We start from the raw sequence: 25,659 nt of genomic DNA on the forward strand, positions 1-25,659 counted from the left end.
TCTGAGCTAAGAACCAGTGTTAGCCTGGTAACTCCTATAAGCTGGTCCTCCTCCCATGCTGACCCCATCTTTACAGTTCACTTTTCACGGTCTGAAGGCACCACCAAGATAGACCCAGGAGTGACAACTACAGTGTAGGTGTCCACTGTTCCCTTAATCTCTGTCCTGCTCCAAGTATAAATAAATTGGGGCCATTTCCTTAGATATTGGGGTTTTCTCAAGAAATCCTTTCCCTTTGTGGCATGGGTCAAATTGCTGGTAGTTAAAAAGGTGTTAACTCTTACGTGAAATAACACTTTTTCTTTGTAATGACCTAACTGGAAAGCCTCTGTGTCGTCACTTCTCATTTCTTATTTGAAATCAGCAAACTGGATTCAGTAGACATGAACTTAAGCCTCATGAAAGTGGGGGTTTGGTCTGTTTTGCTCACTGCAATACCTCCAGGGCCTAGCAGCATGACTGGCACATATTTGTTCAAAGTGAATACTCACACCTTCACACCCTCCCTAGAGAGCTGTTCTTGTAGGCCTCTCAAATGTAGGATTTAGGGAAGTCAAGTTAAAAAAAATTAAAACGTTTCAGCATCACCCACAGGTAAGGCTATTCTGCAAAATATGTTAATTGTCTTGAGGTATGTTTCGTCTGGACAAAACGTATTTCCACAGACACAAATCAAAGGTGTTTATTAACTGCTGTGTGCCCTGTTTCTGGATTCCCAGTCAAGTGGGACACTAGACGTCATAACACAAGAAGGAAGTTCTGCGAAGCAAAATGAGGGCAGCAGCGGGAAACCAGTTTCACCAGGTTCCGCCTTTTCTCGTTCACTTCCGCCCTTCCCAGTTCCTGAGCAGACAGGTGGGGCCGCGTTCTGTCTGACAGGAAAGGGCGGGTCGCAGGGTTCCCCAAACTTCCGGCGCGCAGCAAGGCGGCCTCGCTAGTGGTTCTAAAGCGAGGCGCGCGAGCGGCTGGATGATGTCACGGAACGGGGGGGAAAAGAGGGCGGCACTCGAGTGGGTGCGCATGCGCAAGAAGGTGCCTGCCCGACTGGAGGAGAGCAGGCTGAGAGGGTCTTTCCAGCGCAGGCGGGATTTCCAGTGTTACTTGCGGCTGGGCGTTGGGGACTAGCTGCCTTTCTGGCAGCAGGCAGGAAGCCGCAAAAAGTTTCTGAGCCCGCGAACCTGTAGCGGACGTGGAAAAAGAACGTATGTGAGAGAGACTTATGCCTCATTTAGCAAATCACTGTAATATGCTCTGGTGTGGGGCGTGTGGATCGGAGAAATCCCATCTTCCGAGGGTCCTTGGTCGGACAGAAAGGGAAGGCGGGGCCAGCAGAAGTTAAAATACTACCGTATGCAGTTCTAGCGGATTTCATTCATTCATTTTTATGTGTCAGGGTGAGATGGTGGTTAGTCCACATTCTAGTGTATATTAATCAAATTGCTATTCTTATAACTATTCTCTGGCGGGAAGAGTAGAGGAGTTGTCAGTGGAAAGGATACATTTGGAACTTGGAGCTCTGTCTCAGAAGGGCTTTTGGGCGAAATGCTGTGAATTTTGCGAAACACTGCCCCGCCTCCGCCTCTGACCCAAGCTCCTTAAGGTTTGAACCAGAGAACGTAATTTGCAACAGGTAAAATTTAGAATAAAAGCCAGAGGGAATATAAATCTAGCTATAAGGCTAGAAAAACACACGAATTTAAGATTGAGGGAGACCAAGTCAACCAGAAAAATCAGGTAGCATTGATCCTATCTTGTCTGGGCTGGGTCACCATTTCAAAGCAGAGGGAGGGACAGAATAACCTTTGGAAGATACTTCGACTTAACGGGAAGGCTGTTGTCAGGTTTCGTGGTGTGTCACTGGCTGTTAATAATTCCCTGCTATTGCTTTGTTTCTAGGCGCCTCCTCAAGTGTCTGGCTTAAAGATGCCACCCAGGGAAGGGAACTCTGGCTAGCTAAGGAGGCCATTCTTGATGTTGCTTCTAGATCTCATGTCATCACCGAGACCTCAGCTGCTGGTGGCAGCTGCTCAGCAGACCCTTGGCATGGGAAAGAGACGGAGTCCACCCCAAGCCATCTGCCTTCACTTAGCTGGAGAGGTGCTGGCTGTGGCCCGGGGACTGAAGCCAGCTGTGCTCTATGATTGCAACTATGCAGGGGCATCAGAGCTCCAGAGCTATCTGGAGGAGCTGCAGGGGCTTGGCTTCCTGACCTTTGGACTTCACATCCTTGAGATTGGAGAAAACAGCCTGATTGTCAGTCCTGAGCATGTATGTCAGCACTTGGAGCAGGTGCTGCTTGGTACCATAGCCTTTGTGGATGTTTCCAGTTGCCAGCCTCACCCTTCTGTCTGCTCCTTGGACCAACTTCAGGACTTGAAGGCCCTCGTGGCTGAGATCATCACACATTTGCAGGGGCTGCAGAGGGACTTATCTCCCTCTACAGTCTCCCACAGCAGGCTCCATTCCTCAGACTGGAATCTCTGTACTGTATTTGGGATCCTCCTGGGCTATCCTGTCCCCTATACCTTTCACCTGAACCAGGGAGATGACAACTGCTTAGCTCTGACTCCACTACGAGTATTCACTGCCCGGATCTCATGGTTGCTAGGTCGACCCCCAATCCTGCTCTATTCCTTTAGTGTCCCAGAGAGCTTGTTCCCAGGCCTGAGACACATTCTAAACACCTGGGAGAAGGACCTCAGAACCCGTTTTAGGACTCAGAATGACTTTGCTGATCTCAGCATCTCCTCTGAGATAGTCACACTGCCGGCTGTGGCCCTCTGACTTTTACTCTCCTCTCACATAGAAGGTACTCAGTAAATGATCATCTCTAGGTTGGGGATGGCAAATAATCATCTCAACTGCCAATTCCAAGTGTCTTGAGTACACTAAGGCACAATGCTCTAATCAGTTGGCTGCAAATGCAAAGGGCATGTAAATAGGTAGTGGTGGTGCTAGTAGCAAATTGGTAGATAGTACCTACTTGCCATTTCTATGCTAGGAAGTCCTCTTAGTGGATATGCTTTCATTTTCACTGGATAAGAGGTAGAAGGAAAGAGGTGATAGAGGAAAAGCAGGGTGGTGGAAGACAAGCCAAACACTCTTGCATGGTAACCGTCTAAATATACCTGCTCTATGTGGGTGCTGTCTGCTAGGAAAGTAGGGCTGGGGGTTTCTCTGCGTGTTTATATGCCTGCAACTGAATTTGAGGAGAGTAGACCACCAGTATGCTTAAATATGTGATACTTGTTAATGTAATACACCTTTCAGGAATAAACTGAGAGTTCTGAGGAACAGTCTGGTCAGGTGAAGTTTATTTACACTAGGTTAAGAAAATAACAAAAAGTCAGAAATACTAAGTCAGTTGGAAAGCCCAAGCTGTAATGTACCCAAACCTTCTGAGTTTTTTGTTGAGTTGCTTGCTTCTGATTTTCACCCAAGACAGTTGTCACAAATTATTCAGATCATCAGGTTGTCTTTATTGGCCAGGAACACTGCCAGTGCTGCAGCAATCACCACCATCAGCATTGGGAGCCATCGCCCACATTGCCTCTGCAGAGGGACAGGGAGACAGAAGAAAGTGGCTATGAGTTGACTGGAAAAGATATAGGCAAAAATCTTTCTTCTTCCTACTCTAGCCCAGTAGAAAACCCTGGGTTAGTGGTGGAGAAAAAGCTTTTTACTCTGTCTCCCACTCTGTCACCTGTCTTGGGGTAAAACCACTTAACCAGTGTTCTCTGGCCCAGGGAGCCATATCCATCAGGGACCAGATATATAAATACTGATATGAATAATGAAGGGTGGAAAATAACTCAGCAAAATTGTATTCTTTGTTTGTATTCCCCAGTACTTTTGTTGTCCTTCTATTCTTGCCACCATGCTTATCATAGGCTAAAAGAACACCCTTTCATACTTTAGCTAAGAGTGAGTCTTTCCTTCTGGCATTGAGAGTTCCATGAAAGTTGGGCTTTGATGCACGAGTCCAGTGTTTTTTCCAATGGTTGCCATAATGTCAGTATGTTATAAACCAAGCACAGTGGGACAGGATGGCCAGTTGTTGGCGTGGGCTGATACATTTTATCTGCAAATCTTGGTTAAGGAAGGAATCATCCCATCATCCAGGGCTTTATGGGAAGGAGAGACCCTCTTACTCTGGGAGGCAGCTGCTGGCTCTGGTTCAGCTCTTCTCGACAGTGCTGCAGCTTACGCAGGCAGGAGAGATACTCGTCACTGAGGTTGTCTAATTCTGAATGCAGTTCTCTGCACTGGGGAGAACATCACCAAAGTCGTCACTGTCACTTCTGTCTAGGACAGAGCCCAGGTAGGGGAGACTGCCCCGTGTAAATTTCACTCATTTGGAATTTTTACCACCATCGTCCCTTCCCAGCCATTCTCAGGGATTTGAGTTTGTCTTTTGACTGTCTCACATTGTCTGGAATGTGTTCATTTTAAATGATTGACAATACTGCATATTATAATATTACATTTTATACATTTAAGTTCTTTTATATGACTTTACATGCAAGTGCTTTGCAAATGAGAGACACTGAAAAATGAAGTTCTTATAGCACAAACAACCTAGAAGTGACCTTAGTACAAGTTTCTTTCCCAGGAGCTAGTTGCATATGAATACTTCTGGGGATGTGTATGTTTGTGAGTTGTACAAAGGAACAGTTTTACTCTTTAAAAGACATATAAAGACTTAAGATACTCAATGTGGGACGACATATTGAGAAATTAATATTTTTATTAAATGTGTTTGAGTTTTGGTCGACTTTCTAAAAGGTAACCAGTTAATAAAACCTTGAATAGGAGCTGGTGTATATAAGGAAGGGAAAAGATTGACAAGTCAGCCCAGAAGCACAGACACTTTATGTAGGCAAATGAATATCTGTGGGTATCCAGTTACAGCCTAAACTTTGAAATCCCTGCTCTTTGGCTGCCTCCCAGGTTTCTCTGCTATTCTGCAGATGAGCCATCACTGTCTCAGGTCACCCTCTCACCTCCTTTTCCTTGGCCTGGAGCTGCAAAGTCTTCTTTTGCAGCTGGTCTCTGAGATCCCAGTCTTTCTCCTTCCCTGTACCCTCAGGCTCCACTTCGTTAGGGAAGGACTTTGGACTCCACACGGGCAAAGCCTGATCTAAAAAAGCAGCCAGATTTCTTGGTGATAGTGAGGCCCACACCTCTGAGGAAGGGCCCTGAGGGTGAGCCACTAGGAGTGGGGAGAGGGGAGGGAACTTGGGAGGACGTGCTCTTGGCTAGACTGATGGCATTCTTTGACATAAAGGTTAACTTCCACTAGGCCCCTGCTAAGCTTGGACAGACAGCTGGAATCTGAGCTCCTTGAGGACAAGATTGGCATCTTTTCTTTGTATCCCCAGTCTTATCTAGTGCTAGATAATTTTAGTGAATACTTATTAATTGAATTTCATTGGTTGTATGTCACATTCTTCCTAGTTTGTCAGATAAGTTTGGTGGATGCTTTAATATAACCCCTTTTCCCTGATGTCCTCATTTGAAAGTTGTGAAGATGGCAGTCATATCCTAAAATTTATCTTCATATGGTTAAAGATGGTTTTTTAGCCACCCTGCAGTCTTAGTCTTGGTGAAAAGAGCATGGACTAGGAGTCAGAAGTTTTGGATTGTTGTAGCTGTGTTGTTAGTCTGTGCCACCATAGACCTTCATGTTCTTATCCATACTATGTGGGCATTAACATTTCTGCATTATCTATTATATTATGCCCAGTGATTGTGAGGAGAAAACAAAAGGTCATGTGTAGTGGACAGGTGAGGAGCTATTGCCCCTCTGTATACACAGTGAATTCTCAGTAAACATGGACAGTAGACTCTCTACGGCTAAGAGTGAGTTGACTCTGGCATGCTATGTGGTTTGGGGCTGGGAAGTTGGATGTGATTTGGAAAATCAAGTGTGTAAAAATTGACATGAAATCCTGAGTTCAAAATAAATTTATTGAAATGTTCAACACAAACATGTGCTTTCAGAGAGAACAGAAACCTTTTTTCACAGTTTATATACCTCAGGATAGAAGGCTAACTAGTTGAAGTGTCCTCAGAGCCAATGATCAGTCCTTAAAAAGCTCCCACACATCCCGGACTTAACAGACTCTCAGAACTGGGCGGGACTCCAGGAGGTCATGTAGTCCATCCCGCTGCCTCTAGGCAGGTAAGGGAAGGGCAGTGTCTTAGAATTTGTGGTTAATAAATTTGCTGACCTTTCTTTGTTAAGAGTTTCTCCTGTTCTTGAAGCTGTAAGGATTGATTCTGAAGCAGACCTGTTGGAAAACACAAGGAACTTGTCTATGCTAGCATATTTACTACAAAGAGTTTCTTTTCAGAACTTTGCCTAGAACCTTAGTTATTAAATATGTTCCCATCTGCTATGTGTTGAATTTTGTCCCCCAGAATCTATATGTTGAAGTCCTAACCCTCAGTACCTTAAATTATGACCTTATTTGGGGATAGGTTCTTTAAAAGATAATCAAATTAAAATGGGGTCATTCAGGTGGGCCCTAATCTAATATCACTGGTGTCGTTATAAGAAGGAGAAATATGGACACAGATATGTTCATGGGAAAGACACAGAGAGAAGACGGCCATCTACAAAGCCAAGGAAAGAGCCCTGGAATAGATCTTTCCCTAAATGCCCTCAGAAGGAAACACCCCTGCTGACATCTTGGATTTCTAGTCTCCAGAACTGTGAGACAATACATTTCTGTTCTTCAAGGCACCCAGTCTGTGGTACTTTGCTATGAATATAGCATCCTTATTTCTCCCCCTACCATGTCTCTATCTTCAAGTCTTTGCTTGAAGACTTTCCCTTTCCCCTGCGGTTGCTTTGCTCTCTTAATAATCATTGCTGTTTGCATGAAGCTTCTCTATCAGGTGTCAGAGGTTAAAGTGGTGGGCAACCAGCAGCGGTATTAATTGAGTCAGGTTCTCCAGCTTTTCAGAAACTGCTTTTCTTCTGAAAAATCCCTTTTCCTCTTTGGGCCCAATATGTAGTTTTGAAGTGGACTGAAGCACGTATAGTGTGTAAGCTTATTTTCTAAACCATCTCTAGTGACAGGTCTCTGTGACACATTCATGTACTTATAAATTACAACATATAAAATAAGAGCTGCTTTAGGAAACCCAGTACTTAAAATAAAATCTGCAATTCTGGGGGAAATGTAAGTGGTGTCATTGGCATGGAAGGAGAAAAGTAGAAAAAAAAGAACAGAGGCTAATACATAATTTATGGAGAGCTATGTAAATGACCTCACTTCACAAGAAGAGGGTCTGAAAATGCACAGAGTTAGAGCATATGCCAAAGACTGGGCCCTTAGTCCCTACTCTGGGTGCCTTTTATGGGCCAGGAGCCCCAGGAAAACCCTGTGGACTTTCAGAATCTGGAAAGCGAACTTACTCTGCAACTGCTGTACTCTGGTCACCAGGGTGAGCTTCTCCGCCTCTGACTTTTTTAGTTGATCTGAAAATGCAATAATGCAAGCCAAAATAAAGGAACCCAAGACTTAATGAACTCAGTACTTAAGGATGGAAATTAGTAATAGATGCTGTCTTGTCGTGGCCTCTAACATGTGTCTTTTGGAAGTTGTGTCCAGTTCTGAAGAGGTAAACCAGAAGCCAAGTACCTCAGGTTTTGTGCATCAACAATGTTGGGTTGCATTGAGGCTTGTATTTACACACTATCTAGTCCTCGGACGCAGAGGCTGTGACTGAGAGACTTTCTCTATGCCTTGTGCTTCAACTGGCCTTTCCCTTTCAAATTAGGAATGTGGCCTTGACATATGTGACTGATGTGGGAGCAGCTGTGATCTGGCCCAGAGGGATGGGCTAAAAAAGAGAGCTAGACAAAAGGATACTCTATCTGGTATAGTGAAATTAATTTTCAATTTTGGATGATTAAAACAGCCCTGCCTCTCCCTCAAGGTAAAATGAGATTACAAAGCCAATCAACCAATCAAGCAAACAAATAAAAGACTGAAGCCTTTCTCTTAACTCAGTTTCTTTTTTCTTAGCTCACTTGGCCATGGCTCCCATGCGCCCAAAGCCTCCAAGGAGAAGAGTACCTTGTAGGTCCTGGGTATCCAAGCTGCACAGGTCTCTGTCCCCTTGCAGGCATTCAATCTTGGCCTGCAGTTCCTGGTGCTCATTCTCCAAAAATTGCAGGGCCTGGTTCATCTGTAAGTCTCTGCTATCTGCTCCCTGTAAGGAGGAGGAGGGGCCATATAGAAGGAGGTCAGTGTTGGGGTGGAGGTTGGGGGCAGATACCATGAAAGAGGAAAATATAGAAAATTCTGGAGTTTTAGAGATAGAAGGAATGTTAGGTAGATGAGAAAATAGAGAAGTCTTTCTTTTTTCCTATTCTTCCCTTTGCTTTGTTCCTCACATTTATAACAGCAAATTAGACTTGATATTCACAAGGAACTCGTGTCTTTTATTTATTTATTTTTATTTTTAGAGATGGGGTCTCACTTTGTCACCCAGACTGGAGTGCAGTGGTGCCATCATAGCTCACTGCAGCCTTGACCTCTTGGGCTCAAGCAATCCTCCCACCTTAGCCTTCTGAGTAACTGGGACTATAGGCATGTGCCAGTAGTTTTGAAGTGGACTGAGGCATGTGTAGTGTAAGTTTATTTTCTAAACCATCTCTAGTGACAGGTCTAAGTGACACATTCATGTACATAAATTAGAATATATAAAATAAGAATTGCTTTAGGAAACCCAGTACTTTAAAAAATCTGCCATTCTAGGGGAAATGTAAGTGGTTGTCATTGGCATGGGAGTCATGTCTTGACACTTTGGTAAATCACCAAATTAAGGAATACGAAGTCATCAGTTTTCTAGATGTTTTCATTTTCTCTTTTATTCTTCCTCTGGCAGTATCAATTTTTTTTTTGTTAGGGTCTTTTTTTTTCCACAAAGATTCAAAGTTAAACCCCCTCCCCCCAAAATCTTCATAGGAGTTGCCTTATAGGTGATGGGAAGAAGAGAACAGCAAAGGTTGAGATGTGGATACCACGCAGAGTGACCAGCTAGGTTCACTCCTTTGATAAGACTCACATACTCTGTCTCTTAAGTGGGCTGTTCTGAGCCCTGTTTCAGGAAAATTATAAAGATCAGCTTTTGAGGTGGATCCTCAAAACTCCAAACCAAGTAAATAAATCTATGCAAAATAATGGCTAATATTTACTGAGTGCTTTTATATGCCAGGCATTGTGCTAAGTACTTTACATGGATCATCTTACTTAATACTCAGAACAACCTTATGATGTAAGTACTATTATCCTCATTTTACAGATGGGGAAACTGAGTCTTAGGACAGATTGAAGATGATGGAACCCTTGAGGATGCCAGGAGTCTAATTGTAATTGCTTAAAAAACACATTGGCAAAAAGTGTTAGTTAGTACTCACCTGTAAATAAATTAGTGACATTTTTTCTGTGCCAACAGTGGGCAATTCTGAACTGGATGCTTTTTTGGGATGGAGTTTGGAGAGTGGGTTGGGATATGACATTAGTAGGCTGATGTATATTCCAGCCAGTTCTTTTCATTTGGATGGTGATGGTGTCATTCCAATGAACGCTTAGTTCATTTGCATGAGCAGTGCAGACATCCTTGCTAAACTCAAAATTAAATTTCAGAGCCAAAACAGTGAATTTGGTACAAAGTAGGTGGTGACTGAGGAACTGAAAGCCAGATGCTGTCAGCTGCCTTTGGAGTCCCTAATCCAGAACAGCTTCTTCATCACCACCCCTCCTCCCCATACCCTGTCTTCCCTCCCCACCCCCAGTGCCTGGTACCTGCAGTTTGGACTGAAGCACGTTGAGCTGGCTCTCCAGCTCTCTGTGCTGGGACCCAAGGGTCCTCCAGTCCTCCTTCAGAGCCTCGTACTGGCTCCTCCACTCTTCACACTTCTGCTCTGCCAGGGCCAGGGATCGCTGAGGGAGGTCAGAGAGGAGAGGGTTCCAGGGAGCTGTGCAGCTGGCTCCCTTGTTCCCCAAGCTGCCTGGAGTCCCCAACCCCAAGGTCTGTGTGGCATCCCCATACCTGTGTGCTCTGTAGTTGCTGCTCTGCATTCATTTTCTCCTCCAGCACTTTCTGCAGTGACTCCTTGGCCTTCTGCTCATAGCTGTTTTTCTGGTCTTCCATCTCCAGTAGTACTTTTTTCATTCCCCAAGGGGAGTATTTCTGTAAATTTGATGCAATTCAACAAATACACATTGAACTTCTGTGTGCCAAATCCTGAACTGGGATACAGAAATGAAAAGAAGTTGGTTCTTCCCCCAGGCAGAGATACCAGTAATCTAGTGAGCCTTTTCTTTTAGGGTAGAGCTAGCAGGGAGAGTCCGTCAGGCAATGAGAGATGAGTGGGGGGGGGGGGGGGGCATAATAAACAGTGCCCTAGGCTTGCTGGGCATTATATCTGAGGCCTTCCACAAGCTCTTGAAATCCAACATGTCTAAACAGGACTCATGTTTCTAAACATGTTCTTTTTTCTTGGGGTTCCTATCTCAGTGACCAGAATCATCATCCATCTAGTCTTTTCCAAACCCTAAACCAGGGAGTCAATCTTCATTTTCTCTCTCATTTCCTTCCAGTAATCAGTTGGTCATTGAACCTTGACAGTTTCCTTCATAGTTCATATCTGTCTCCTCTCTATCCCTACTGCTGCTTCCTTAGTTCAGGCTCTAGTAGTAGTGCTACGTGGATTAATGCAACAGCTTCCCTTTCTTCAAATCTTGCCTCCCTTCAGTCCCTTTTCAGTCCCGCATTTAGAGGGTTCTTTCTAAAATGCAAATCTGATCTTGCCACTTCCTGCATAAATTCTCCATGGATTCTCAGCATCCTAAGAATCACATCCAAACTCCTTGTCATGGCTCCACTTACATGACTAGACTTTCATCCCATGCTACTTCCACCTAAGCTGAGATGTTTGCAGATCCCCTAGCACTCTGTTTTTTTGGCTTCTGCCTTTACCCATACAGCTTCTTCTGCCTAGAACTGGTTAACTTCTACTCATACTCAAGATTCAGTCCAGTATCATCAGTTCTGATAAATTGACCAACTGCCCCCATCCCACAACGTCTTATAGATTAGGCAGCTTTTCTTAGTGTTCATAGTGTTCACATAGTATACCCTGCATGCCTCTATTATTCTACTCTGTTGACTCATCTGTTTTTCCTACTGGATTGTAAACTCCTTCAGGGAGGGAGCATACTGCTGCTGCTTTAAAAAAAATCATTGTAGCTTCTCTACAATGCCTAATGAACTTAATGGTTTAAAATTAATACATTCACGTTATAAAATTCCTCCTGGCTGCAGGATTAAGGAGACACAAGCACAGCTTTGCAAATTCACTGGGGGTCTTGCCTTCTCCTTTCTTTTATCTTTGTGTCCTGTGATTTCAGAGAAGGCAGGCAGATTTTACTGTCAATTCTGGATTACCCACTGTGTAAGCAGTAGACCAGATGACAAAAATTTAGGGATCAATATGAAATCATTTCCATTTAGCTTTGGAATTGTCTGAAATTTTGGATTTAAATTTGAGTGGGTCTTATAGTTTTGGAACTTTCATTAAAAACTAGATTCAGGAATTAACCTGGTTGAGGTCATATGTAGGGGATGTCCCAGTTATTGGACATCCAATGACCATCCATGCTGGGCACTGGTTATGTGTTATTCCTTATTGAAAATGAATAGATTGGCATTCTGGATTATATATTGGTCTCTTGTGAACTTGGTTGGCATTATTTAGTCCTGACAAAGCAAGTCATACTGAATAAATGAAAGTTGTGGACCAAGAAACTTATAGACTCCATAAACTCTCTTTCCCTGTGAGACGCCATCTATGTGGCCAACTGTCTTCTCTCTCTAACTCCAGATGGGAGAAGTCTGCCTGTTTCGCCCCATTTTCTTATTTGACATCTCCCCACCTGTCAGGTATCCATCACTTCTCAAATGTGAAAGCTGATTTCTTTCTATCTCTTGTAAACCAAGATTAGGCCAATCAGGAGATTACTAATGCTGGAAAATGGTGTTACAGAAGAGCCAAGTAAAAGAGCTTTTACATTCTTCTAGAGGTTGCTAGAAAAAACAGAAAAAAAGTTGCCCATGGAATGAAAATCATTTTCTAAGACTTCGTTATAACATCTAACTCATCTGTTCAAAGATTAGGATGTGTAAAGGTCCGTCTGGATGGTGGGAATCTTCACCAAGGGCCTTTCCCTACAGTTTCAGGTATTCTCAAGGTTCCCCTGGAGCTGACAAAGTGGTTAGTGCTGGGATTCCTCCAGGGTGCAAAGAGAAGGATACTGGGAGAAAGGGAGAGGAAGAAGGATGAAGACAGTGATCTAGTGAATTAGAGACTAAAGTGAAAATGGCCAAGCCAGAACTGGGTAAGTAGGAATGGGTGTGTTATTCTCTATCTAGTGGCATTTCTCAAAAGTAAGATTGAGGTTCAAGCATTCTTCACATTTAATTCTAGATTCCCGAGATGGAAATATCCTTCAGAATGCTTACCTGGGTACAGGTGTACAGCTGGTTTTCTAAGGATCTCAGTTTCCCCTTCAGTTTGTCTTCATTAAGTTGACCCTGGAGCAAATGGGATGAGTTAATGAGTGTGGGCCAAAATCTAGTCTGCAAAGAGTTTGACTCTATATTCCTATTCTACTGCGCAGCACATGGTTGGTGCTCAAACAGTGAACTCTTTCAGGAGGCAGGCAGGAGCAAAGATAACAAAGGATGCTGAATAGAAGAGGATCTTCTCTTCTTTGTCTAGACTGGGACAAGAAAGAATGAGACTGGCCTCAAGTCCTCTTTTTACCTCCATTTTTATCAAATGGCTCAGGGTAGCATAGCAGGGGAGCCCTGGAAGGAAAGCTTCTAAGCTACCCTTTCGCTCACTACCTCTCTCCCCTCTCTAGGCACTTCTGCACTCCTCACCTCTTCTCAGTCTTGTACATGGACCTTTCCCTGTAAAATGTAGGCCAGTAAGGCTAACACAGTCTCCCCTCCCAGGAGAATGCTTATTCCCTCCTTTACCCTCTGTTATGAGCTTATTTGTATCTCCTCCACATTCCTATGTTGAAGTCCTAAGCCCTGAGTGCCCCAGAATGTGACCATATTTGGAGACAGGGTCTTTAAAGATGTAGTTAAGTTAAAATGAGGCCATTAGGCTGGGCCCTAATCCAATATGATGGATGTCCTTATTAAAAGAGGAGATCAGGGCACTGTGGGAAGGCCACGTGGAGACACAGAGAGAGATGGCAATCTGTAAGCCAGGGAGAGAGACCACAGGAGAACTCTGCTGACACCCCGATCTCAGACTTTTAGCCTCCAGAACTATGAGAAAATAAGTTTCTGTTTTTGAAGTTCCCCTGACTGTGGTACTTTGTCATAGCAGCGCTAGGAGATTAATACACTTCCCTCCCTGCTACACACACCTCCACATGCACACGTACACCTCCATATACACACATACCTCCACCTGCACACACACTTCACATGCACCTGCACACTTCCACCTGTGCACACACACACCACATGCACACACACACCTCCACATGCACAGATACACCTCCACCTGGACACACACACACTTCCACATGCACACACACACCTCCACCCGCACACACACACCTCCACATGCACAGATACACCTCCACCTGCACACAGACACTTCCACCTGCACACATACCTGCACCTGCACACGCACACCTCCACCTGCACACGCACACCTCCACATGCACATGCACACTTCCACCTGCACACATACACCTCCACCTGCACACACACCTCCACCTGCACACGCACACCTCCACATGCACAGGTACACCTCCACCTGCACACACACACACCTCCACTTGCGCGCACACACCTCCAACTGCACAGATACACCTCCACCTGCACACACACACCTCCACATGCACACACACACCTCCACATGCACAGATACACTTCCATGTGCACACGCACACCTCCACCGGCACACGCACACTTTTACCTGCACAAATACACCTCCACCTGCACAGATACACCTCCACCTGCACACACACACCCCTCCACCTGCACATACACACCTCCACATGCACACACACACCTTCACCTGCACACGCACACGCACCCCTCCACATGCACACGCACACTTCCACCTGCCCACACACACCTCCACCTGCACACGCAAACCTCCACATGCACGACACCTCCACATGCACACACACACACCTCCACATGCACACGCACACCTCCACATGCACAGATACACCTCCACCTGCACACACACACCTCCACATGCACAGATACACCTCCACGTGCACACACACACCTCCACTGGCACACATACACCTCCACTGGCACATGCACATCTCCACATGCACACGCACACTTCCACCTGCACACATACACCTCCACCTGCACATATGCCTCCACCTGCACACACACCTCCACATGCACAGATATACCTCCGCCTGCACACACACACCTCCACATGCACACACACACCTCCACATGCACACGCACACCTCCACATGCACAGATACACCTCCACTTGCACACACACACTTCCACCTGCACACATACACCTCCACCTGCACACACACCTCCACATGCACACGCACACCTCCACCTGCACAGATACACCTCCACCTGCACACACACACACTTCCACCTGCACACGCACCTTCCACCTGCACACACACACTTACACCTGCACACACACCTCCAGCTGCACACGCACACCTCCATATGCACACGTACACCTCATGCACACACACACCTTCACATGCACACGCACACCTCCACATGCACACACACCTTCACATTCACACGCACACCTCCATATGCACACACACACCTCCACATGCACAGATACACCTCCATATGCAGATATACCTCCATATGCACAGATACACCTTCATATGGGCACACACACACCTCCATCGCACACACACCTCCACATGCACAGATACACCTCCACCTGCACACACACACCTCCACCTGCACACACACACTTCCACCTGCACACACACACTTCCAGCTGCACATGCAAACCTCCATATGCACACGTACAGCTCATGCACACACACCTTCACATGCATATGCACACCTCTACATGCACAGATACACCTCCACATGCACACGCACACATCCACATGCACAGATACACCTCTACCTGCACACACACACACCACCACATGTACACACACACCTCCACATGCACACACACACCTCCATATGCACAGATACACCTCCATATGCACAGATACACCTTCACATGGGCACACACACACCTCCACATGCACACACACAGCTCCACATGCACACACACAGCTCCATATGCACAGATACATCTCCATATGCACAGATACACCTTCACATGGGCACACACACACCTACACATGCACACACACCTCCATATGCACACACACCTCCACATGCACAGATATACCTCCACCTGCACACACACACCTTCACATGCACACACACAGCTCCACATGCACACGCACACCTCCACCTGCACACACACACCTTCACACGCACACACATGCCTCCATATACACACACATACTTCCACCTGCACACACACATCTTCACATGCACACGCACACCTCCACCTGCACACGCACACTTCCACCTGCACACATACACCTTCATATGCACACACACACCTCCACATGTATATGCATACCTCCATATGGACACACACACTTTCACATGCACACACACACCTCCATATACACACACATACTTCCCCCTGCACACACACACCTTCACATGCACACGCACACCTCCACATGCACACGCACACCTCCACATGCACACGCACAGTTCCACCTGGACACACATACTTCCATCTCCACACACACACCTCCACCTGCATACGTACATTTCCACATGCACACGTACATATTAGACTCAAGATGAGAACTTCTTTAAGAAAGCAAGAAATGAAGAGATATTAAAGCAGACTAAGGGTGGCCGGGGGTGTAAGGGAGCTTCCCAGAAAGTCACATTCTATTTATTCATAAGCTGGGTCTGTCTAATGGTATTTTGGACATTCTGAGAAAGATGCTAATCTCAAGGGTGAGAGGGGAGCAAGGTCGGCACGAACAGCCAATCTCTGTTTCTCAGTTTTTCAGTTTATCAGCTGAGTAGCTACAGTTTCCCTGCCACTTTGTTGTCCCCTCCCTTTGTAGACTTGCCCCTTTTGCCCAGGTAGGGGTTTTGTTCTTCTAGCCTGGAGTTTTGTGTAGGGTGTATGTGTGCAGGGGAGCCATCAATGAGAGCCAGTTTTCCACAGAAAGGGCAGTGACCGGTTTTCCTATCCTTTCTCTGGCTTTTTCCAACCAGGCCAAGTGGGACACTTGTGAGGTCTTGAAATTCCACCTCTCTTTAGGCCCGAGACGCCATGGGCCCTCTCAGCCAGACGGCCTGGACGTTTCCATCTCTTGTAACATTTCCGGTCTGTAACGGTCTGGGGGTAGAGGAGGGGGCTCGGCTTTGAGGTCTGCCTCCCTCAGTGAGTTTCAGGGTGCCTGGGGGAGGCAGGAAGTGGTATCTCGCAGCTCCTGTTTTGATCTTGTTTGGCTTATTCTTCTAACCATGGGAGCCGGGGGGCGCCCCCACCCTTTCTGCTTCCTGTGTTACTCAGCTGGGGCTTGCAAAAGCAAAAAGTGTTGCCAAAAATAATTTTTTAAAGTGCCTCCTGCTATTAATGTTTTTCCTAACGTCTCATGTGAGGGAAAGCAGAGAGTCAGGGATTTGGCATCTACAATAGCACAGGGCTTTGTGACCGATGGAAGACGTGGAGAAAGACTTCTACTGTTTGAGCTTTGAAGTAACTGGTAAAATGCTTAATTCTGCTGTGACCTGTTCATTGTCAATCCACAGGTCCTGAAATCAACTGGCTCTACACCTACCTCCTCTGGTTCACATCTTCCGCTCTGCACATTTGCCTTTGCCCAAACTCTTTCTATGCAGAATGCAGTCAAACCTACCAAGTTTAAGGTTTATCTTGCTATATTTTGGGAAGAAAACAGGCCTAAGGCAATATTCTTAAAATTTTCCCAGTCCCCTACCCTTTTGGGGTATCTCCTCTCTCCCCATTCCATAGTATGGCTTTAGTCCAATATTTTACCTCTTTCAACTGTTTTTGTATTGGCCCAACCCCAGATTACTTTTCCATTCGTGTTGCAACGGAAGACAATTTACGATAGCCCCTTCAGTGGGGATGAAGGGCCACCCAAGTCTGGAGCTTGAACGAAACCTCTTTCCATAGCTCTGCTTTTCTGGACTCCCTAAGACGTCACAAAAGTCGCAGCCAAGTTGTTGCAAATGGGGCATGTAGTTTGCTGGTCTGAGCCCCAGGGCTCCCCACGCTGAAGCCCAGTGTTACAGTATGTGGGAAGAAGCACTTTTTACAGGCCTACTGCTGACGTTCTAGGCAGTTAGACCCCGGGAGCCCAGGGCTCAGAGGGCATATAACCCCCAGTGAAGAGAGGAGCAAGGCGGAGGCCATACACACCTGGTGCCGATCTGAGGTCTTCAGCTCCTGCTTCTGCGTGGTTTTCCCTTGCCTCTGATCTGCTCTCCAGAGACACCACCACCTCACCACGGAAGCACCAGCCCACAGCTCATCTCTCTGCTCTAGTAGAGGTTGCTTAGGGCTTGCAGCCAATCCCCGCTGCGCTGTCATCTCAAGATCTTAATTCCACGATGCAGATCTTCAAACCCAAGTCTGCCCTGCTCTCGTTTTTGTATTGCACAATATTGAAAGCTTGCTTTCTCTGCTAGTAGAGCTGTTTCTGCCCTGAAGGTTCGACCCTGTTCAGGGCCCCAGGGCCTATGGTATCCAAAACGCCCAGAGACACAGCAGAGGGAGCTGATCCTTGGGGTTCTAATAGGGAGTTTGTGGTGAGTTCTCAGCATGTGAAGTTGTAAATTCAAATTTATGAAGGTCAAATGGCAAAAATAAAGGTCTGAACCAGTTCTGGCCACTTTCTTCCCATTATTTTCCCCAGATACCACAGTTTGGGGCTATACTTTTATTGAAGTTGAGGCTTTCATGGAAGAGATAGAGACTTGAATTGCCTTATTTTAAGGGAAACAATAGCTGTTAACTGAAAAAGTCTGAGACTGTTTTTCTTTAAAACTGGAAGCTAGGGGGTTGGTGGGGAGGAGGGACGAAGAAGAGAAGGGTGAGGATTGGGAGGGGTGAGAAGAAGGGAGGGAGAAAACCACAACCAAGGGAACTTCTGCTCTTGGGCTGGAGCATGGGGTGAAACTCCTCCTTGGAGACAAACCCAGAAATGTCTGTTAATATATCCCCACTCATTCCCATAAAACTTGCTTTGATTCAAGCTCTGGTTGTGTCTTACCTGGGATATTACAAGACTCTCAACTCCCCCAGTCCCAGCTTGGAGCCAGGGTTCTTATTGCTACAAGTTAGAGAATCCTTGAAACCTCTCTGCTCTTTTTTTTTCTGAGACAGGATCTTGCTCTGTTACCGCATGCAGGAGTACAGTGGTGCAGCCTGGACCTCCTGGGCTCAAGTGATCCTCCTGCCTCAGCCTCCCAAGTAGCTGGGACTATAGGTGTGTACTACCGTGCATGGCTAATTTTTTATTTTATTTTATTTTATTTTATTTTATTTTATTTTATTTTAGTAGAGATGAGGTCTCACTATGTTGCCCAGGCTGGTCTTGATCACTCAAGTGATCCTTCTGCCTTGGCCTCCCAAAGTGTTGGGATTACAAGTGTGAGACATTGTATCCAGTTGGAAGTTAGAGAACCTTTTAAGACACAGATCTGATCATTCACAAGTCATTTCCTCAGATAGTAATTGCATACCTTCTAAGGATGAGCCAGACATTGCTAAGTGTAGAACTCTAAACCTCAATAAGGCATAGTTCCGTTCCTCCTCAGCTTATTACCTACAGCAGTGTTTCTCAAGCTGGGTAGCATGCATTCTAATGGATCTCTGATTTTATATATTTACATAGATGGGTTTCCTTTAAAAATGGGTCCATGCATTATTCAAGTTTGAAATACCTTGTTCAACAGAAAAAGTTTAAGACCTATAATTCTAAAGACCTGTCCGAGATCCTTTCTTTGGCACTACTTTGACATACCTTCTTTTCAGCCATACTCTGCATACCCAATTCTTTGCCATACATAGGCCTATAATCGTTCCAATTCCTTTACCTTAAACACTCTTCTACTTTCTGCTTTTTTTCCTCATCATCACTGTTGCTTCTCTACTGGTGAGCTCCTACTCATCCTTCAAGATTCAGCTAAAATGGTTTCTTTCCTTTATTTTTATTTTTTGAGACAGAATCTTGCCCTGTCACACAGGCTGGAGTGCAGTGGCGCAATCTCAGCTCACTGCAACCTCCAGCTCCTGGGTTCAAGCGATTCTTGTGTCTCAGCCTCCCGAGTAGCTGGGACTTCAGGCATGAACCATCATGCTCAGCTAATTTTTGTATTTTTAGTAGAGATGGGTTTTCACCATGTTGGCCAGGCTGGTCTCGAACTCCTGGCCTCAAGTAGTCTCCCCACCTTGGCCTCCCAAAGTGCTGGGATTATAGGCATGAGCTGCCATGCCTGGCTAGGTTTCCTTCCTTTAAAGCCTTCCCTATTCCACCTCAGGCAGAATAATTGCTGCCTTCTTTCTCTTTTCCCTGCATCATGCTGTATGCACTGCTGCTATAGCCTTATTATACTGTTTTGGTGTTATTTATTACATGTCTCTGTCTTCATGGCTGGACTGTGAGCTCCTCAAGAGTTAGGACCGTAATGCTTTTTGTCCCTGTAGCACAAGACCCAGCACAGAGTTGGAACTTATCAAATGACTGTCAAACAAATGAGCGAGATGATCTCAATTTAGTTCAGGACCAGAAACCACCTCACATGCATAGCTGTCTGCCCCAAGTTCCTACTCTCAATGAAAATGACCTAACAGTCAGGAGCCCTGACCATGGATTGAAAAATCCAGGTACAATGTCTGACATGAGGCGCAGGACTGAGCTTAGGAAGTCTTTTTTACATCGTTGCAACTTCTCAGTTTTGTTCCATACTCTCCCATCATCTTTCTTTCTCTGCTCAAGCCATCTTTGAGGTAGGGTGAGACGTCACACAGGCCGGTGAGGTTGTGTGCTCCGTCTCTTTCCACCTGGTGCTTTATGCTTTGGTGGTGTCAAGCTGCTTATAGCTCATACTAATACATGAATTTATAATATATACTAATTTACAGGTTTCAACATGGGGATTCTGAGGAACCTTGGGAATCCCCAAGACCCTTTTAAGGGATGAGCAAAGTCTTACTTTTTCTAATGACATATTTGTGTAAGACTGAATTTTTCTTTATGTTTAAACCAATAGAATGAATACAGAAGTAAATAGGAGAATCTAGCTGTCTTTTTTTCAGCCAGACATTAAAAATATTTGCAAAAGGGTAAAGCAATGACATTCCTGTCACTAATTTTGTTTTTGAAAATGGTCCTTTTTCTTTTTCTTTTTTTGAGATAGAGTTTCACTCCCGTCGCCCAGGCTGAAATGCAGTGGTGCAATCTTGGCTCACTGCAACCTCTGCCCCTGGGGCTCAAGAGATTCTCCTGCCTCAGCCTCCCGAGTTGCTGAGACTATAGGTGCATGCGAATGCACCTGGCTAATTTTTTGCATTTTTAGTAGAGACAAGATTTTGCCATGTTGCCCAGGCTGGTCTTGAACTCTTGAGCTCAAGTGATCTGCCTGCCTTGGCCTCCCAAAGTGCTGGGATTACAGGTGTAAGCCATCGTGCCCAGACTGTTTTTCTTAAAACATGTAATTTAGGTTAGCATGAAATGTTTTACTATCATTTTAAAATTAATAATTCTTTCTCAATTTCTGTCTTAATTTCTTTCTTCTTTCTTTTTCTTTCTTTCTTTTTTTTCTTTTTTTTTTTTGTGAGAGGGAGTCTTGCCTTGTCACTCAGGCTGGAGTGCAGTGTCACGATCTTGGCTCACTGCAACCTCCACCTCTTGGGCTCAAGTGATTCTCGTGGCCCAGCCTCCGGAGTAGCTGAGATTACAGCTGTGCACCACCACGCCTGGCTAATTTTTGTATTTTTAGTAGAGACAGGGTTTTGCCATGTTGGCCGGGCTGGTCTCTAACTCCTGACCTCAGGTAATCTTCCTGCATTGGCCTTCCAAAGTGCTGGGACTTACAGGTGTGAGGCACTGCGCCTGGCCAACTGTTTTAATTTCTAATATGGTAAATATAAACATTTCTTATATATTTTCAATAATTGAAAAAGTATAAAGGAATCCTGAAATAAAAAAATTGGAGAACCATTTTATTAGACTGTGTCATGCCTTTAGTTTTTTTTTGTTGTTGTTGTTTTGTTTTTGTTTTTTTTTTGAGATGGATTCTTGCTCTGTTGCCCAGGCTGGAGTGCAATGAGGTGATCTCAGCTCACTGCAACCTCCGTCTTCTTGGTTCAAGCGATTCTCCTGCCTCAGCCTCCTAAGTAGCTGGGATTACAGGCATGTGCAACCACACCCAGCTAATATTTTTGTATTTTTAGTAGAGATGAGTTTTCGCCCTGTTGACCAGGCTGGTCTTGAATTCCTGACCTCAGGTGATCCACCCACCTCGGCCTCCCAAAGTGCTGGGATTACAGGTGTGAGCCACCATGCCCGGCCTTGCCTTTAGATCTTTGCCTGTACCCCAACTAGAATACTATTTCTGCTTCCATATTTTCCTGGCAAATGCTTATATAAGCATTCCCCTGGCTCTTTTCTTCTCTGGAGTCACTCATTCCTTCTTGTATTTTCCTATATCTTGAAAACATTTATTTTTCATGTTTTTGTATTGTTTAGTCATGTGTCTTTCTTACAAAACCATGAGCCTTCTCAAAGCAAGAACCCTATCTAAATAATCTCATTATTTCTAGTGCTAGTCCAGTGTTCCGTATAGAGGACATAACCTATGAATATTGTACATTGAATGGACCAAAATCAAAGGCCTGAATTTTAGCTCCAGATCTGCCACTAACTAGCTGTGTGACTTTTGGCAAGTTACTTGACCCCTATGAAACTCAGTGTCCTCCTGGGCAAAATAAGAGTATTAGACCAGATTGTCTCTAAGGTCCCTTCCCACACTGATATTTTTATTTGGACTGAGTGTGTACATGGCATGCTAGTTTGGATAAATATCGGTGTGAATCCCATACAAAAATATTTGGCATTTACCATATTCAGTAATATAAACTATGTTGGGGTCTTCCTTCATTCCTTCCAACAAATTAAAAAATGGGAATTCTTGCCACTTTTGGTTCTGGATCTTCCTTGGATATGTAGCACCCTGACCATCAGGTGATGACCCATATATTTATTGTGACCTGTTTGACTTCTAGGTCTGAGCACCATCGCCCTCATCTGCCTCTTCCCAGCTCACTTTTCAGTAGTGAGAAAAACCCCTTCTCTTACTGTGATGATGTGGAAGGAAAAATGAGATGGGAACACATAGAAGCCCATGAGTTTTGTTCAAAAAAAATTTCATTCCCTTACCTTCCAAGAGCTGTCAGAGGCCTGAATCAGAGTGGACAGTAGGTCTTGGAGAATCACCATTTTCTGTTTTAGGACCAGCTCCCTTTGTAGGGCCTCCTGGGGATGTGGGAACAAAGTGCAAGAGGGTAAGATTAACCTGGAGGATCAGGGGGTAGGTGGATGGAGGAACTGAGGGGAGAGGTCACATGCCACTTACTTTGAGGTAATCGGAAAGCTGGATGATTTCCTGGAGAGAAAGAACAAGGGTATTCAAAATGTCTCTAAGTCCCCTGAAACCCTGTGACATAGAACCTACCCCTGGGTTGGCTTGTGTAGAGCAAACCTCTTCTACTTTGGCTCTGACAGGGTCCATTTAGTCCCCATGTCTATGCTCAGTACCCCCTTGCCATCTAGGAAGAAGATGCCCCTCCATCCCAGCCAAGTTTATCATGGAATTCCAGAATGTCAGAGCTTAATACTTTCTGATTCGACCCCTTCAAGGTGAATATGTGCTTACCTTATCCAGAACTGCAACTCCGTAACTGGAAAGAGAAGAAATTAAAAATAATGATAATGGACCAAAGAATCAAGTCAGGAGGCAGTGGGTTGATTCCTTCTGAAATCCCTTCTGAAGAGCCAGTAAGGTGGGGAAGGGCTTCCTCGTTCTTAATTAAGGTGGACATGAAAATTCATTGTGTTATCTCTAGAGAGGAATGAATGGGATGTGAGAGGGTTAGGGTCAGGAACTCACTTGGTTTGCTGACTGGCATCGTTCCTAATTGTTGGTCCTTCTGCCTTTGTCTGAGTACCTGAGAGATAGAGGATAAGTTGATTTAGAACTTATGGGGAGGAAGTGAGGGAAGTGGGGAGGGGCAGGGACTCTCCATTGCCAGTGAACTGGGACAGCTGTCTCAGGATTCTCTGCAGGCTCTGTGGAGTGAGGGAGGCTCTGCTCTTACCACGGTGGTGTTTGGGTGGCTTCTTGATGGGAGGGTCCTGTGGAGGAAGGCCCCCAGCCTGTGAGGAGAGGTGGTCAGTCAGATCCCTGCAGATGCCTGAGGGAGGAGGATGCTGGGCTGGAAAGACCTCAGAGCTGGTGCCTGCCACCTGGAAGGCAAGTGGGGAATGCTGAAAACCACTGCCTGGAGCCTCTTGAAAGATCCTCTTGATGATTTCAGAAGGAAGAACCAACCATCATGTCTGTTATGGACTGAATGTTTATTGTCCCCCCACCCAAATTTGTGTGTTGAAATCCTAACTCCCAATGTGATAGTATTGGGAAGCGGAGTCTTTGAGAAATAATTAGGTCAGAGCAGGGAGCCCTCATGAGTGGGATTCATGCTGTTATAAGAAGAGACATGAGAGCTTGCTTTCTGTCTCTGCTCTCTGCCTTGTGAGGACACAATGAGAAGAAGACCATCTGCACAGTGGGAAGAGTACTCTCATCAGACACCAAATCTGCAGGATCCGTGGTCTTAGACCTCCAGACTCCAGAATTGTAATAAATAAATTTCTGTTATTTAAGCCACCCAGTCTGTGGTAATTCATTACAGGACAAGGACAATGTTTCAGGTCCACAAAACCAAAGTAGCCCACTCAAGCTTTCAGAGCCACACGGGCTTCTCCTGCTCCTGACATCCTTGTCCTGACTGGCAGGAATGGTCCTCCTCAGGCCAGGCATATGTGGAGCTGTACTTTTCTCCAGTTTTTCTCTCTAGAATCTCTAGTTGTTTTTCTTTTTTGTTTTCTTTTTTTCCCCCCCTCTCTCTCTACCTTGTTTGGTTTTGGCCACTTAGATAGCCAGCATGGTAATATGGAAAGAGAACTGGTCTCAGTGGCCACTAAGGGGATCTGGGTTCAGATCCCATCTTTTCTAGGTCTCAGTCTTCTGTCTGTGTAGTGAGGAGTTTGGAATAGATAATCCATAAGATTCCTTCCATATTCGAAGGAAAACTTCCTTTCTCTTAGTAACAGCTAGAAAATCATTGAGGTTTTGTGTGAAGACTAGGTAAAGTGGGGAGTTGTGGGGAGGTTTTTTGCTTTAGTAAACAGTTTGTTTTCTTTTGCAACTGGGCTCTGGGATCATTGCTCTGAACAGTATCTCCTATTGAGCCTAACAGATCCACTAGTTAAGAAGCCCTAATGGAGTACCCACTCTGGGTAGGACACAATGCCAAGCATTTCCACGGAACATAGTGGACACATCCCTGCTGTCAACATGCTCACAACCTCAGTAGGAAGACACAGATGGTTTGCTGGCCAACGTCATCTCAGCATACCCTGGTTTTTGCCAACACTGTTCCTTTCCAGGCCAGACTAATGGGCCCTCTAAGGGTTACACAATCTTGGAAGATTTTAACCTCACAAGGCCCATAGACAGCAGAGGTGGCCTGGAGAAGCCAGGGAAGGCTTCCTGGACCAGATGAGGCTGTAGCCAAGTGATTTAATAGAATTGGAATGACACCAGAGAAAGAAAGAAGAGTGGGCACAACAGCCTTGCAGAAGAAGAGAGGACAGATATGTCTGTGTGTGTGTCAAGAGGATTGGCCTGCGTACTTGGCATATAATAAACTTTCAGTAAATATTTGGTGACTGATGGATGAATGAATGCTATAAGATAGCTGTAGAAGATATGTGTATATTGCCTAAGTTTGAACTGATATAGGTGTTAGCTTTGGGATTATTTTTATTTGTTTTATTTTAAGTTTTTTAGAGATAGACTCTCCCTTTGTTGCCCAGGCTGGAGTGCAATGGTGTGATCATAGCTTATTGCCGCTTTAAAGTCCTGTGTTCAAGTAATACTCCCATCTTTGCCTCCTGATTAGTTAGGACTACAGGTGTGCACCACCATGCCTGGCTAGTTTGTAAAGTTTTTGATAGAGACAGGGACTTGTCTCTATCAAAAAACTGGTCTCGAACTCCTGGCCTCAAGTGATCCTCCTGTCTTGGCCTTCGAAAGTGCTGGGATTACAGGTATGAGCTAACATGCCCAGCCTGGAATTGTTTTTAAAAATTATTTTTTTCTCTCTTACAAGTCAAGTGCAGAACAAAAAGAGCTAAACAAACAAAAACACAACAGCAAAAATCTCTGAATAAGTAGCTGTTGGCAACT

The 25,659-nt window shown here is 45.1% G+C and overlaps 2 protein-coding genes across 8 annotated transcripts in view; one reads left to right on the forward strand and one right to left on the reverse strand.

Annotated features, from left to right (window-relative positions):
• On the forward strand, window positions 1-8,009 carry C25H1orf74 (chromosome 25 C1orf74 homolog). Its single transcript, XM_007988590.3, has 2 exons — window positions 1-1,202; window positions 1,897-8,009. The coding sequence occupies exon 2, from the start codon at window positions 1,972-1,974 to the stop codon at window positions 2,782-2,784; it is 813 nt and encodes a 270-aa protein (XP_007986781.2). The 5' UTR covers window positions 1-1,202; window positions 1,897-1,971; the 3' UTR covers window positions 2,785-8,009.
• Window positions 3,450-25,659, reverse strand: part of TRAF3IP3 (TRAF3 interacting protein 3) — a 27,063-nt gene continuing 4,853 nt past the window's right edge. For 4 of the 7 annotated variants that reach the window (XM_073011535.1, XM_007988585.3, XM_073011534.1 and 1 more), the window contains 14 exons: window positions 23,507-23,654; window positions 23,299-23,356; window positions 23,065-23,089; window positions 22,765-22,794; window positions 22,569-22,664; window positions 12,544-12,615; window positions 10,072-10,212; window positions 9,825-9,962; window positions 8,091-8,226; window positions 7,427-7,489; window positions 6,234-6,293; window positions 5,004-5,140; window positions 4,152-4,265; window positions 3,450-3,552 (listed from right to left, as the gene is read on the reverse strand). In XM_073011535.1, the coding sequence (XP_072867636.1) occupies window positions 3,460-3,552; window positions 4,152-4,265; window positions 5,004-5,140; window positions 6,234-6,293; window positions 7,427-7,489; window positions 8,091-8,226; window positions 9,825-9,962; window positions 10,072-10,212; window positions 12,544-12,615; window positions 22,569-22,664; window positions 22,765-22,794; window positions 23,065-23,089; window positions 23,299-23,356; window positions 23,507-23,654 (1,311 nt within the window). In that variant the 3' untranslated portion in view covers window positions 3,450-3,459. The other 3 variants (XR_012091197.1, XM_073011536.1, XM_007988588.3) reach the window with 3 other exon arrangements.

Source organism: Chlorocebus sabaeus, chromosome 25 (assembly GCF_047675955.1).
Source record: "Chlorocebus sabaeus isolate Y175 chromosome 25, mChlSab1.0.hap1, whole genome shotgun sequence".
Classification (NCBI taxonomy): domain Eukaryota; kingdom Metazoa; phylum Chordata; class Mammalia; order Primates; family Cercopithecidae; genus Chlorocebus; species Chlorocebus sabaeus.